Source organism: Dama dama, chromosome 12 (assembly GCF_033118175.1).
Source record: "Dama dama isolate Ldn47 chromosome 12, ASM3311817v1, whole genome shotgun sequence".
Lineage (NCBI taxonomy): Eukaryota > Metazoa > Chordata > Mammalia > Artiodactyla > Cervidae > Dama > Dama dama.
Genome location: NC_083692.1, coordinates 28,091,145 through 28,106,287, shown reverse-complemented (window position 1 = coordinate 28,106,287; position 15,143 = coordinate 28,091,145). Strand labels below are relative to the sequence as shown.

At 38.8% G+C, this 15,143-nt stretch overlaps 1 protein-coding gene across 1 annotated transcript in view; it reads right to left on the bottom strand.

The window, feature by feature from the left end:
- The window catches only part of KCNH5 (potassium voltage-gated channel subfamily H member 5), a 367,668-nt gene that overhangs the window by 331,628 nt on the left and 20,897 nt on the right, over positions 1–15,143 (bottom strand). Inside the window, exon 2 of the mRNA XM_061158360.1 lies at positions 6,626–6,749. Within this exon, the coding sequence (XP_061014343.1) occupies positions 6,626–6,749 (124 nt within the window). The remainder of the gene's footprint in view (positions 1–6,625; positions 6,750–15,143) is intronic.

Genomic DNA, 15,143 nt, shown 5'->3' with positions numbered 1-15,143 from the left:
ACCAGAGATGATAATGTTAATATAACTCAGACAGTGAGAATTAAAAAGGATAATGTACATGAAGTTATAAACTATAATGTACTATACAATCACTGAATTATTACTGGAATGCTTCTCATGGGTGGGGTTAGAAGAGGGCCCTTCCAGCCCCAACCCTACTCCCCTGATCCTTTACAATTTGAGGGCAAGAGCTGGTTCATTCCTGCTACTGGGCAGAATCACTGTGTCTGAAAGAGATACACACATCATTTTGTGTGTCTTCTTTCTTTGTGAGCCCATGACATTGAGGTATAAATTCACCCACAGCCTGCTGCTGGATCCTTTGGCCACTTATCTTGCCATACAACTAACTTGAGGGAAGATCTGATCTTGGGAGTAAGGGAGATTTCCTGAAGGCTAGCTTGGGCCATACCCAGCTTGCCTGAGCATTTGACAGTGTATCTTTCATGTACATCCTACCCCGGAAACTTCTAGGGACCACTGGCTTTGCTTTATAGCAAGATTGACATTTTTGGATCCCCTGTTCTGCCATCATAATCTCACAAATGAGCCTCATTATGATACCAGAAAGAAAGGATGGCTACCATGCTGACAGACTTCCATGGGAGAAAGCAGAGTGCACATGGAGAAAACATATAAGCTAATCATAAATACTGCCTATCTACCCTAACCTGCTAATGGTCAACAATGTGAACTTACTGTATAGCTCAGGGAACTCTACTCAAGGCTCTGAGGTGACCTAAATGAGAAGGAAATCCACAAAAGAAGGGATATAAGTATACATAAGGGCTTCCCTGGTAGCTCAGATGGTAAAGAATCCACTGCGATGCAGAGCTGATTCACTTCACTGTACAGTAGAAACTAACAGAATTGTAAAACAACTATACTCCAATAAAAATTAACTTCAAAGTATCTGCTAAGGGTTAACAATGTTCTTGGACTAAGCACATAAACATTCAGTCCCCACAAGTAAAGGATAATATTACATACAGGCTGTAGTTCACAGCCTAGCAAATGCTTCATCACAGAAACCACACAGAGTGACTTAAAAATATGTGGTCTCCACCTCAGAATCAGCCGCAAAAGTAAAATCATCATGAAAGTTAATCACAGGATGGGCTGAAATCTATAGTCAAAGGATCAAAAAGAAGCCTAAGAGCGAGTGAGGAGAAGGATTTAGAAATAAATATGAACAACTTTCAAAATCTGAAAGAAGTAATTTCATAATAAATCAAAGCATTACATACTTTCTACAATGGATCATAAAAGGTTTCATAGCCCATTAATTTATATGAGCTTAAAAGGATTTAGATCGTGTCATAAAAGGTAAATCCATGACATGTAATTAAGGGAAACTAGGACTGGAATCAGACATCTCTAATGTTCGGAGTGTGACATGATCACTGAGGCACTCTGCCCTTCAGTACTGTTCTCAGTGTGAAGCAGAGCCCTCAGCCAAATGGAAAGGACTGACTGACATCCCTCATGTGGAATGTTCTCTTGTTGACTGAGGTAACCTTGTGTTAATAAAACTACTTGTGAAAACAAAGTGTCATTTAACATCTCTGCTTTATTGTCTAATCTGATAGCCTGGTTAAGGATTATTAATGTGCCTTCATGGGGGGAAAAAAAATGGTATTCAAATGCATCTGTCTACGCCTATCCTCCCTACCTATATGATTGGTCTTCCCACCCTTCTATCTTAAAAAGTAAAAATAAATAAAAATAATTTTTAAAAAGCAGAACTGGCTTTTAAAAGGCTCAGATTAATCAAAAGTAAAATGCTAAAGTGGTTTTCACCTGAACTAGGACATTATTTCTCTAATGTCAGGGCTTTATAAGGGTGCTGAGATAAAATCAGATGTTTTTAAACGCCATTACCCCAAAACCTACATACAATCTCTTTCTAACACACAATGTGTTTTATGTCCTTCAGTATAGAGCAACAGTTCAAAAGCTTGGAAATGCAATTATTAAATAATAAAACGAACATTTGAAATTCCTAGGAATCCAGAAATTTCATAAAAAATAGTTTTTGAAATTTTAGCTGAAATAAAAATGAGACAGTACATGGCACACAGCAGATTTTTTTAATAGAAATTTAGCTGCTATTATAAAGTATAAGGATGTGAAGTCACTCAGTCATGTCTGACTCTTTGTGACCCCATGGACTATAGCCTACGAGGTTCCTCCATCCATGGGATTTTCCAGGCAAGAGTACTGGAGTGGATTGCCACTTCCTTCTTCAGGAGATCTTCCTGACCCAGGGATTGAACCCAGGTCTCCCACATTGGAGGCAGACGCTTTACCGTCTGAGCCACCAGGGAAGTCTATAACCCTCCCTCCTGGCAGATGAAAGTGGAAACAGAGGGCCGTTCTGGACAGCAATCCGACAGCAGTTAATTTACAATTTCTGCATATATTCTACTGTACAGCAATCTTATTTCTGGGCATAGTGACAGACAACTTCTCACATGGGGCCACAAGAAGATGGCTATAAGGATGTTTACCTCCAAGTTGTTGGAGTAGCAAAGTGGTAGAAGTTGGAATTCAAGACTAGTAAAGTGCATAACGAAAATGAAGGCTATGAGAACACTATAAAATGGCCAGACATGATGAAACAGATTATGATATAGCAACAAAAAGAAATCTCAAGAACATAAAGGTGAATGAAAAGAGCAAGAAATTGTATATTTTAATGCGTGGTATAAATTAGGCAGGACTTAAAAACAAATGCACATAAGGCAACATCATTACAAGAATACACATATTTATTTTACAAATGGAATTGTTAGAAAGACATAAAATATATACACTAAAATGAATAACTATGGAAGATGAAGGAGGATGGAATGAAGGAGAAAAGAAATAAAAGAAGAAATAAAATGAAACAAATAAAATAGAGACTTTATCCAGAGTAATCACAATGATAATTGTGATTGTGAACAAATTGTGAATAAACTGAGGAATATATTTAATTTTTTACTCTATACACCTGGTCTAATGAGAGAAGGATTGGGAAAGACAAATACTCACTGATGTGTAGTTTCTTATTCTGTCTAAAACTTGTCATTATTAAAATCAGTAAAATTCTTTGATTTGTTTATAAGGCTACCCTCACTATGAAATTATTTGTGTCCATATTTAACTAGACTTCAGTGATTTCAAAACTATATAATAACATTTAATCTAAACCCTGCTGAGACCTAAGGGAGCGGAAATGGTCCATACAAACTTTAGCCTCCCAGAACTTAGAACACACACCTCAATGAGAGGGCTAGGCCAAGAGCTAATATCCACCCAGCAGATAAGAGGCACAAGAGACAACAGTGCTAAAAAAGGGAGTCTCTCAAAGAGGGGCCACCGTTTTTCATTGTTCCCACTTACCAATTTCACGCCTGGAAGTGAAGGCTGAATGTGAGAATGACTTTAATAGAGAGAAAATGAGGATCACTGGAAGAGGATTAAGTGGAAGAAGAGGATATTTGAACAGATAATTTCTTAAAGTTCACTAAGCATCAGAACCATCTGAGCTGCTGGTTAAAAGTACTGATTGCTGCTCCCACCTACCCACCTGGGGTGATCCTGATTCAATAGGCTTAAGGTGAGGTCTGAGAACCTATGTTTTGCTAAACCTAAGTGATTTCCATGAAGAGTCAGGTTTAGACTCCATATGAAATCCCTACCCTCCATGAAGATGTAGAATATATATATATATATTTGTACATGCATATAATGTTTTGCAGTATAAATGGGTAGGAAAAAAGGAAAGAAAAAAATAGGTAGAAAAAAATCAATCACTGTTTCCCTGGGCAAATCCCTTAACCTAACTCTACCTCAAGTTTTTTCTTCTGAAAAATAAAGAATATGGAGTAGAAAATAATTCATATACCCTGCAGTTCTAAAATAACATGATTTTGGTACTTAGTTAAGTGGGAGCGGTAAAGAAAAATTAACTCAAGGAAAAAACATCCCATCTGGTCTTACTGAAATATTGTGAAAAGTTTTCAGTTCTAAATTGGTTCCTTATATAGAGCTTCCTTTTCTTTTTTATGATCTTCTTTGGTAATACTCTCTTTAAGCTCACAGATATAGAATATTTTAAAAGCATTGTTATAAATAATATAAATGCCAGATTCTGTTTTACATAAGTCAAACAAAATAGCAGTGGTACAACATACCAACATGACAAAAGTATGTGTGATTTATTCGAGATGAAAGAACTTTATCTTGATCTCTTTAAATGTTTAAAACCATGTCCTACTTGGTTGAGGGTTGTTGACACTATGTTCAAGACATAGTGTTTCAGCGACTCAAAAAGTGTTGATGATATCAGTGGGTCTCTGATATAGGCTGCTCCAATGATCACTTTTCATTTTTGCCTTTTCTTACAGTTCATGGGGTTCTCAAGGCAAGAATGCTCAAGTGGTTTGCCATTCCCTTCTCCAGTGGATCACATTTTGTCAGAACTGTCCACCATGACCCATCGATCTTGGGTGGCCCTACATGGCATGGTTCATAGTTTCAAGTTAGACAAGACTGTGATCCATGTGATCAGTTTTGGTTAATTTTCTGTGAAGGTGGTTTCATTCTGTCTGCCCTCTGATGAATGAGGATAAGAGGCTTGTGGAAGCTTCCTGATGGGAGGTACTGGCTGTGGGTAAACCTGGGTCTTGCTCTGGTGGGCAGGGCCATGCTCAGTAAATCTTTAATCCAATTTCCTGCTGATAGGCAGGGATGTGTTCCCTCCCTGTAGTTTGGTGTAAGGCCAAACTATGGTAGGGGTAATGGCAGAAATGGGCTTCCCTGGTGGCTCAACTGGTAAAGAATCTGCCTGCAATGCAGAAGACCTGGGTTCAATCCCTGGGTTCGGAAGATCCCCTGCAGAAGAGAAACGCTACCCACTACAGTATTCAGTCCTGGAGAATTCCATGGACTGTATAGTCGTCCATGGAGTCACAAAGAGTCGGACATGACTTAACAAATTTCACAATGGAGGTGATGGCAACCTCCTTCAAAAGGACCTATGCCATCAAGCCACAGATCCCAGGACTGTTGTATTCAGTGCCCCTGACCCTGCAGCATGCCACTGTCGACCCACACCTCTGCCAGAGACTCCTGGACGCTCACAGGCATGTCTGGTTCAGTCTCTTGTAGGTCCTGGTGAGCACAAGGTTCTGTTTGTGCCCTCCATAAGCCTGTTTCTCCAGTCCTGTGGTGTTGGAGAAGACTCTTTAGAGTGCCTTGGACTGTAAGGAGATCAAACCAGTCAATCCTAAAAGAAATCAACCCTGAATATTCATTGAAAGGACTGGTGCTGAAGCTCCAATACTTTGGCCATCTGATGCAAAGAGTTGACTCATTAGAAAAGACCCTGATGCTGGGAAAGATTGAAGGCACGAGGAGAAGGCGATGAGAGAGGAAGAGATGGCTGAATGACATCACTGACTCAATAGACATGAGTTTGGGCAAGCTCCAGGAGATGGTGAGGGACAGGGAAGCCTGGCGTGTGGCAGTCCACAGGGTCGCAAAGAGTCAGACACGACTGAGCAACTGAACAACAACAACATTGATCACTTGGCACATAGAATAGTTCATGGCCCATAGAGGGTGATCAAAAAATATTTATTGAATGAATTGATACATTCACAGCTATGCAAAAATACTTCTCTTAGCAAAAGCTCTCACCAGTGCCTCTTAAACTATATATTTCTACTGACAATTTAATATCCTTAATATTCTAATATACGTTTTGCCCTATAGGTTTTACGTGAGTCAATAGGTTCTCAATTCCAATCTGGGGGAGAGGGTAATTGGAATTCCAATTCCAACTATCTATCCAGAGGCAGCATCAGATTTTGCAGGTTGAACATTGAGGGTTCTGTACCACATGACTGCCCTCCTGCTGACCTCAGGCATCAGTACAAGCCTAGGTGTTGGCTGTGCTTCTGATCCACCTCTTCAGATTGGTTCCCATGATACCACCCTTAGACTTCAGCACCAGTTATAAATCAGAGGTTCCCAAGACCTCTTCCTTTGGTTTGAATAATTTGCTAGAGCAACTCACAGAGCTCAGAGAAACATTTCACTTACCAGACCTCTGGTTTATCATCAAAGGATATAACTCAGGAACAGGCACATGGAACAGATGCAGAGGCAAGGTAGGGGACTTTCACGCCCTTACCAGATATGCCACTCTTGGCTCTTCTACACGTTGTCCAAACTGGAAGGTCTCTGAACCTGTCCTCTGAGTTTTTATGGAAGCTTCATTACACAGTCATAACTGATTGAATCATTGCCACTGGTACTGATTCAACCTCCAGCCCCTCTCCAGGAGACTGGGGAAAAGTTGCGCTTCTAATCACATGGTTGATTTCTCTGGCAGTCAACCCCATCCTTAGGTTATCTAAGGGCTTTCCAAAAGTCAACTAATTAACATATCACAAGAAAAGCCAAGAATTGAGGAGCTCTGTGCCAGGAACAGAGCTCTGTGCCAGGGTGGAAGACCAAATATGTATTTCTTATCACAAATCATGATATCACAGTGAGTCTAAATTTGTCTTTTAATCACCTTCAACATTTAGTTAAACTTTAGAAAACATTTCTGAGCTGTTGTTTTACCTACCTGCAAGTGCTACTTTTCTGCATGACGTCAGCTCGATGATACCCAGAGAGTTTGCAAAAACCGTCATTACTATAAACTACAGGCCAATCCACAATCTGGGCATTTCCCAGTAAGAAACTCGATTCTAAAGAAGAAAAAAGAAAAGGGAAGTTTTTGAGCTTCATTTAACAATGTACATCTTTCAAGTAATTAAAAACACAAATTCATAAAAATAAATAAATGTAACTGTAGTTTTTATAGCATGAATAATAAAATATATCCTTGAAATTATTATTAGCATAGCATAACCAGCAAGTGAGATCTGCAACAAGTACAAGATTTGCATATGAACTAAAAATTCCATTGAAAAGAAGCTAGTTTACAATACTCTTGCATTCAAGTAAATACTATGCTATGAAAATAAAGTATGGTTAATATTAAATAAATGTTAATAACTATAACAATCACAGCTAAAAATAGTTTAATTTAAGACTAAGGCTACAGTCACTTCTTCACAAATTGAGAATATTAAACTTAAAAGCAGAGGCAACTTTGGATGACTCCTCCAAAAATTGTATTAATGTAATTTTAACATGATGGGACAAATTCTTTGTACATCAGTTTGATTTACAGAAGGGCTTCCCTGGAGGCTCAGTTGGGAAGGAATCTGCCTGCAATGTGGGAGAACAGAGTTCGATCCCTGGGTTGGGAAGATCCCCTGGAGAAGGGAATGGCTACCCACTCCAGTAATCTTGCCTGGAGAATCCCATCAACAGAGGAGCCTGGAGGGCTACAGTCCATGGGGTTGCAAAGAATCAGACATGACTGAATGACAAACCTTTCCTTTCCTTTCCTTTATTTCAGTTCAGTTCAGTTGCTCAGTCATGTCCAACTCTGCAACCCCATGGACTGCAGCACGCCAGGCCTCCCTGTCCATCGGCAGCTCCCGGAGCCTACCCAGACCCATGTCCATTGAGTTGATGATGCCATCCAACCATCTCATCCTCTGTCATCTCCTTCTCCTCCCGCCTTCAATCTTTCTCAGCTTCAGGGTCTTTTCCAAGGAGTCAGTTCTTCACATCAGGTGGCCAAAGTATTGGAGTTTTAGCTTCAGCATCAGTCCTTCCAATGAATATTCAGGACTGATTTCCTTGATTTACAGAAGTCTAACTTAAAATTTTTAAAGCCTCTTTTTAAAATAAAATTATTCAAAGACATTATTTTCAATCACACGCTACAAGGAGATCAAACCAGTCAATCCTAAAGGAAATCAGTCCTGAATATTCATTGGAAGGACTGATGCTGAAGCTGAAGCTCCAATACATTGGCCACCTGGTGTGAACAACTGATTCATTAGAAAAGACCCTGATGCTGGGAAAGACTGAAAGCAGGAGAAAAGGAGACAACAGAGGATGAGATGGTTGGATGACATCACTGACTCGTTGGACATGAGTCTGAACAAGCTCTGGAAGTTTGGTGATAGACAGGGAAATCTGGCATTCTGCATTCCATGGGGACTCACAGCGTCAGACACAACTGAGCAACTGAACTGATTGATATTTTCTGACCTCAAAGTAATTTAATCAGAAGTCATCTTTTAATTATCTAGAAAAAATCTAAAGCATTTGGATGTTTGGAGGTTATCCAATTCATTTCTAAACCACTGGGTCAAAGTAGAATTAAAAGAAATATAAAAGATATTTTTAACTGGATAATAAGTTTGTGGCATATATTTAAAGCAGTGCTTAGGGAGAAATTTCTCATTTTAAAAGTTTATTTTTAACAAAAAGTTTTAAATCAATGATCTAAACTTTTACATGGAAAAAAAACTAGAAAAATAAGAGCTATTAAATCGAAATTAAATAGGAGAAAATAAATAAGCATTGGAATGTTGATGAGTGAAACAAAAAACATTCAAAGGAAAGTGAACTATTAAAGAAAGAATTACTGACCAATAGATGTTATGAATGTATTTGTAAAAATCCAGAAGAAAATAATGGCAAATAGAATCTAGCAGTACATAAAAAGAAAATAGATCATAACCAAGTGGGGTTTATCTCATAAACATAATTTGATGTATCATTATAAAATCAATCAAGGTGATCCATCAACCAAATAAAAGAAAAAAGCCATATGATTATATTTCAATAGATGTAGAAAAAAGCATTTGACAAAATTCATACTTATTCATGATTAAAATATCTGAACAAACAGAATAAAATAAAACTTCCTTAAACTGATAGAGGAGACCTACTAAAAAATCCATAGTTAATATCATTTTTAAAGCTGAAATACTGAACATTTTTCCCTCAAAATTAGGAAAAAGTCAATGATATGTACTTAACATTTTATTGGATGTCCAACTAATGAAATAAAAAGGAAAAAAAAGAAAAAGAAAGAAACAGAAAAAATACCAAACATAAAAATGTTAAAAAGGTAAATGCAATTTTTTTCTATTTGCAGATGATATGACTGTTTACATAGAAAATCCTAAGGCATAGTCAAAAGAATATCTAAAATTATTAAGTGAATTTAGCAAGGTTACCAGATATAAAGTCACTATAAAAGTATATTTTATTTCCACTAACTAACATTAAATTGGAAAATGAAAAACAATTTTACTTAGAATGATATCAAAAAATATAAAGTACTTAGTAATAAATTTAACAAGATACATGCAAGACCTCTAGAGTGAAAACTAAAAAAGGCTGCTCTCAAATGACTTCAACAAATGGAGAGTTATGCCATGAGAAAGAACTGAAAGACTAGATATTTTAAGACTTCAATTCTCTTCAAATTAGTCTACAGATGTAAACAATTCCAACAAAATTACCAACAGGCTTTTTTGAAGTAACTGACAAAATAATTATAGAATGTGAAAATACAAATTACCAAAAATAACCCAAAATAAATTCTGAAAAAGGAAAACCAAGTTGTAGAACTATACAGTTAAGGTAATTAATATAGTATGAAATTGGAGTGAGGACAAATAGATCGATGAAACAGATTAAAGAGTTCAGAAATAGACACATATATGGTCGACTGATTTTTGGCAGATGCCAAGGCAATTTCATTAATAAAAACAACTTCAATGAACTATGCTGAAACAACTGGCTATCCACACAAGCAAAACTGAACCATGACCCCTACCTCATGCCACACACACAAAAGTAATTTAAAACAGGTCATAGACCCAAATACAAGAGTGAAAACTAAAAAGAAAACATAGGAGGAGATCTTTGCAATTCTGAGGAGACAGAAATTTCTAAGATTCTTTCACGGGGTGCATGTGTGTCTGTGTGTGTGTGCATGTGCATACTCCATCACATCCAACTCTTCACAACCCACAACCCCATGGACTGTAGCCCACCAGGCTCCTCTGTCCACGGAATTTTCCAGGTAAGAATACTGGAGCAAGTTGCCATTTCCTACACTAGGGGATCTTCCCAATCCAGGGATCAAACCTGCGCCTCTTGAGTCTTCTGCATTGGCAAGCAGATTCTTTCCCACTTGCGCAACCTAGGAAGCTCAAGACTTTTATAGTAATAACCATAAAATAAAGTGTTGATAAATAAATTGTTGTTTTAGTGGCTAAGTGAAAGTGAAAGTGAAGTCACTCAGTCGTGCCCGACTCTTTGAGACCCCATGGACTGTAGCCTACCAGGCTCCTCCATCCATGGGATTTTCCAGGCAAGAGTATTAGAGTGGGTTGCCATTTCCTTCTCCAGGGGATCTTCCCAACTCAGGGATCGAACTTGGGTCTCCCTCATTGTAGACAGATGCTTTACCCTCTGAGCCACCATGGAAGTCCAGTGGCTAAGTCATGCCCAACCCTTTTGTGATCCCATGGACTGAAGCCCACCAGCCTCTTCTGTGCATGGGATTTCCCAAGCAAGAATACTGGAATGGGTTACCATTTTCTTCTCCAGAGTATCTCCCCAACCCAAGGGTTGAACCCACATCTCCTACATTGCAGGCAGATTCTTTACTGTTGAGCCACCAGAATAAATAAATTAGACATTATCAAAATTAAAATCAACTGCTCATTCAAGGATACTGTCAAGTAAATGAAAAGGAAATCCACAGACTGAGAGAAAATATTCACATGCTGATACCCAAGAAAGAAATTCTATCCAAAACAAGTCCCAAAAATCCTACCAGAGGGCAAATGACCCAACTGACAAAATGGGCAAATGACTTGAACAGACATTTCACAGGAGAAGATACACAATGGCCAATAAGCACAAAAATAAGATGTTCACCATCATCATGGGGGAATACACACTAAAAACACAATGATATATCTCTGCTCAACCACTAGAGTGGTTATAAAGGCTAATGATACAAAATGCTGACAAAAATGTGGAATAACTGAAATTCTTTATAAAATGCTAATGAGAATATAAAATTGTATGATCACTTTGGAAAACGGTTTCAAGTAAAGTTTAAATATTCAACTATGACCCAGAAATTTCACTACGAAGCATTTACTCAAGTGAAATGAAAATATTTGTTAACAAAAAGACTTGAAAATTGTTCACATCAGATTTATTCATAGTAGCCAAAAATCAAAAACAATGCAAATGTCCATCAACAAAAGAATGGATTAAAAGTTATGGTATATTCCTACAGGACACTACCCAGCTGTACAATGGAATGAATTATTGATCACACTTCACTTTAGTCATTCAGTTATGTCCGACTCTTTGCGACCCCATGGACTGCAGCACTCCAGGCCTCCCTGTCCATCACTAACTCCCAGAGTCCACCCAAGCCCATGTCCATTGAGTCAGTGATGCCATCCAACCATCTCATTCTCTGTCATCCTCTTCTCTGCCTGCCCTCAATCTTTCCCAGCATCACGGTCTTTTCAAATGAGTCAGCTCTTCACATCAGGTGGCCAAAGCATTGGAGTTTCAGCTTCGACATCAGTCCTTCCAATGAACAACCAGGACTGATCTCCTTTAGGATGGACTGGTTGGATCTCCTTGCAGTCCAAGGGATTCTCAAGAGTCTTCTCCAGCACCATAGTTCAAAAGCATCAATTCTTCTGTGCTCAGCTTTCTTTATGGTCCAACTCTCACATCCATACATGACCACTGGAAAAACCATAGCTTTGACTAGATGGACCTTTGCTGACAAATTAGTGTCTGCTTTTTAATATGCTGTGTAGGTTGGTCATAACTTTCCTTCCAAGGAGTAAGCGCCTTTTAATTTCATGGCTGCAATCACCATCTGCAGTGATTTTGGAGCCCAAAAAAATAAAGTCAGCCACTGTTCCCACTGTTTCCCCATCTATTTGCCATGAAGTGATGGGACCACATGCCAGGATTTTAGTTTTCTGAGTGTTGAGCTTTAAGCCAACTTTTTCACTCTCCTCTTTCACTTTCATCAAGAGGCTCTTTAGTTCTTCTTCACTTTCTGCCACAAGGGTGGTGTCATCTGCCTATCTGAGGTTATTCATATTTCTCCTGACAATCTTAATTCCAGCTTGTGCTTCATCCAGCCCAGCATTTCTCATGATGAAATTACTGATAGATTGCAACAATACAAATTAATCTGAAAAACATTATGTGGAGCTAGTGGTAAAGAACCCGCCTGCCAATGCAGGAGACATAAGAAATGTGGGTTTGATCCCTGGGTCAGGAAGATCCCCTGGAGGAGAGCATGGCAAGTCACTCTAGTACTCTTGCCTGGAGGATCCCATGGACAAAGGAACCTGGCAGGCTATGGTCCATGGTGTTGCAAAGAGTTGGACATAACTGAAGTGACTTAATACACACACACACGTGTGTTTTCCCTCCTTCTCCATACTGATAGATTTCAATACTGCAAATTAATCTGAAAAGCATTATGATGACTAAAAGAAGTCAGAAACTATGATTTCATTCAAATGAAGTTTAAATATTGTCAGGTTAATCTACAATGATAGGGATGAGAGCAATGATTTCTGAGGGGGGCGGATGAAATAGGGACTGACAGGAAAGATGCAAAAAGAACTTTTTGGAGAAGGTCATTTTCTATCTTTATAGAGATACAAAATATTGAGGTATATACATACATTTGTCCAAACTAATTGAACTGAACCCAAGATCTGTATCTTTCACTTCAAATAAAGTAGACCTCAAAGTTTAAAGAAAACACAAGGAGCACAAAGGGCCAGAGGATCACAAATTTTAGGACACCAGTGTCATTTAAGCTGTCCTCTAGCTGTAAGAATGGTAATACTACCTTTCTCTGATACATATAGTGATTAGAGATTAAAATAAGCTTATTTCTATATATATGCTTCATAAAATATAAATTCTTCTATAAATATATAATATTTTCATATATATAAAACATGAATTATAAAGATTTGTAATATGATCACCTAAAATTAACCTCTTCCCCCTTTTAGCCCAGGTCAGTCCTAGCCAATTTACCCTAATTCACATGCTCCCCACTTCACGCCTAGGTAGCTGTGGCAGTGCATACAGCTCGTCATAGGAGGTCTCCCTGTCTCAACTCATCCTGACGTTCAGGCTGATTTTCAAACTAACATTCATTTGCCCCCCCTCAAACCCTGCCTCCTTCCTACTACTCTTCATTCAGATCAAATCTCACAACGGCTTATATCGTTGGGTCCTATTCCAGACTTACAAAGTCCTCTGAAATAAGCGTCAGCCTCTCTGCCTGTACAAACATATTTCTCATTATTCCTAAAGTCCACACTTTAAGTCAGTTTTCCTCATTATGTCACCAAAAGACAATCTTCATGATGCCCTCTGTCCACACTTTTTCTCTATCCCTTCGCCTATCAAAATGTTTAAAAACCAGTTCAACTATCCATTCCCTATGGCACATTTAGTGGTTACCAGTCAACCCACATTTTCTGGCTATCAGCATGTGTGTCCAAACCTTCACAGGACAAACTTTCCATAAAAGTTGTCTGTTCTCACAAGCTCTATCTTCTCAGCTCCTATTCACTCAACCCACTCCTATCTGGCTATGTCCTCACCACTCCAAGACAGCCTAGGTCACTAATTACCTCTCACGTCACTGAACCCAAAGGACACTTTTTGCTCTTTCCGCTTAATTCAGAAGCACCGGTAACCACTCCCTCCTTAAAAATGTCTCAATCCTTAGCTTACATAGAAAAACATTTCCCTGATTTTCTATATACTCCTCCTGTTCTTTGCAGGCTCAACATTCTTTATCCAGTGAGTATATATTCAAGTTCTTTCATGTCCGCTTCTCTTATGCTTTCACCGATCTCCATAGATTCAGCAACTTATAATTGTATTATATCACCAGACCAGACCTCTTCTATAAACTCTAGATCTTTATACCCAGGTTGACCTCTCCTCTTAGATAGCTTAAATGCACCTTAGTAACATGTATATGACCTGTCATTCCCTCAGGTCAGATATCCTCCCAATGTTTCCTGTTTTAGAGGAATTATGCAATTATGAAGCTCCAATACTTTGGCCACCTGATATGAAGAGCCGACTCATTGGAAAAGACCCTAGTGCTGGGAAAGATTGAGGGAAGGAGGAAAGCGGGTGACAGAGGATGAGATAGTTGGATGGCACCAACTCAATTGACATTAGTTTGAGGAGACTCCGTGGGGTTGGTGAAGGACAGGGAAGCCTGGCATGCTGCAATCCACAGGGTCGCAAAGAGTCGGATATGACTCAGTAACTGCACAACAACAACAATGCAATTATGTAAACCAGAAATCTGGGAGCCATCTTTCAACATCCTTCTGATTACCCTTATATGTAATGTATTACTAAATCTTATTAATTCTATCTCCTAAAACCCTTTTAAATCTCGCAATTTCTCTAGATCCTCATCATCATCTTCCTTCCCAGCTTCCATCATCTCTCCCCTAGAGCATGCCAAGATCTATCTAATTGGTTTACTCAGACCCTCTCAATGAAGCAATCACTGGGGACTCTTTCAATGGATTATCCACACTGAAGCCAAGTAGGTCTCTTTAAAATTCAAACCAGACAACGTCCCCTTCCTGCTATAACTTCCATCAGTAACTTATCAGAACCCTCCAACGTATCCATGGTCTATAATGACCTCAAAGTCTGTCACGCCTCAGCTCTCAGCATTCTGCCCCTTGCCCTGAGCATGATAGCCACACTGACTTTTCCTTTCTCTTGTAAGTTTTATCCTCTGCCATCATAGGAGGCCTTTTAACTTGACATTCTCGCTGTCTAAACATCATTCATTTCCCTCTGTATCTAGTTGATATCTACATTTATTTTGACCTTAACTCAATTGTCATGACCCTAGTGAACCTTTCCCTGACCTTTGGACCAGGTCATCCCTAATAATGTTAGGCACAATGTACCTCTCCATCACAGCCCTTATCAAGGTTGCAATTTTATACCTATCTGTGTCATGACATGATTAACACACACCTGCCTGTTGAGCTGTAAATTCCTATTTGACCCTCCAATACCTAACACAGTGCCTAGCATATAACATATGCTTGCTAATTGAGTGACTGTATCAATGTTTTTTGTTGTTGTTTTAGTTGCTA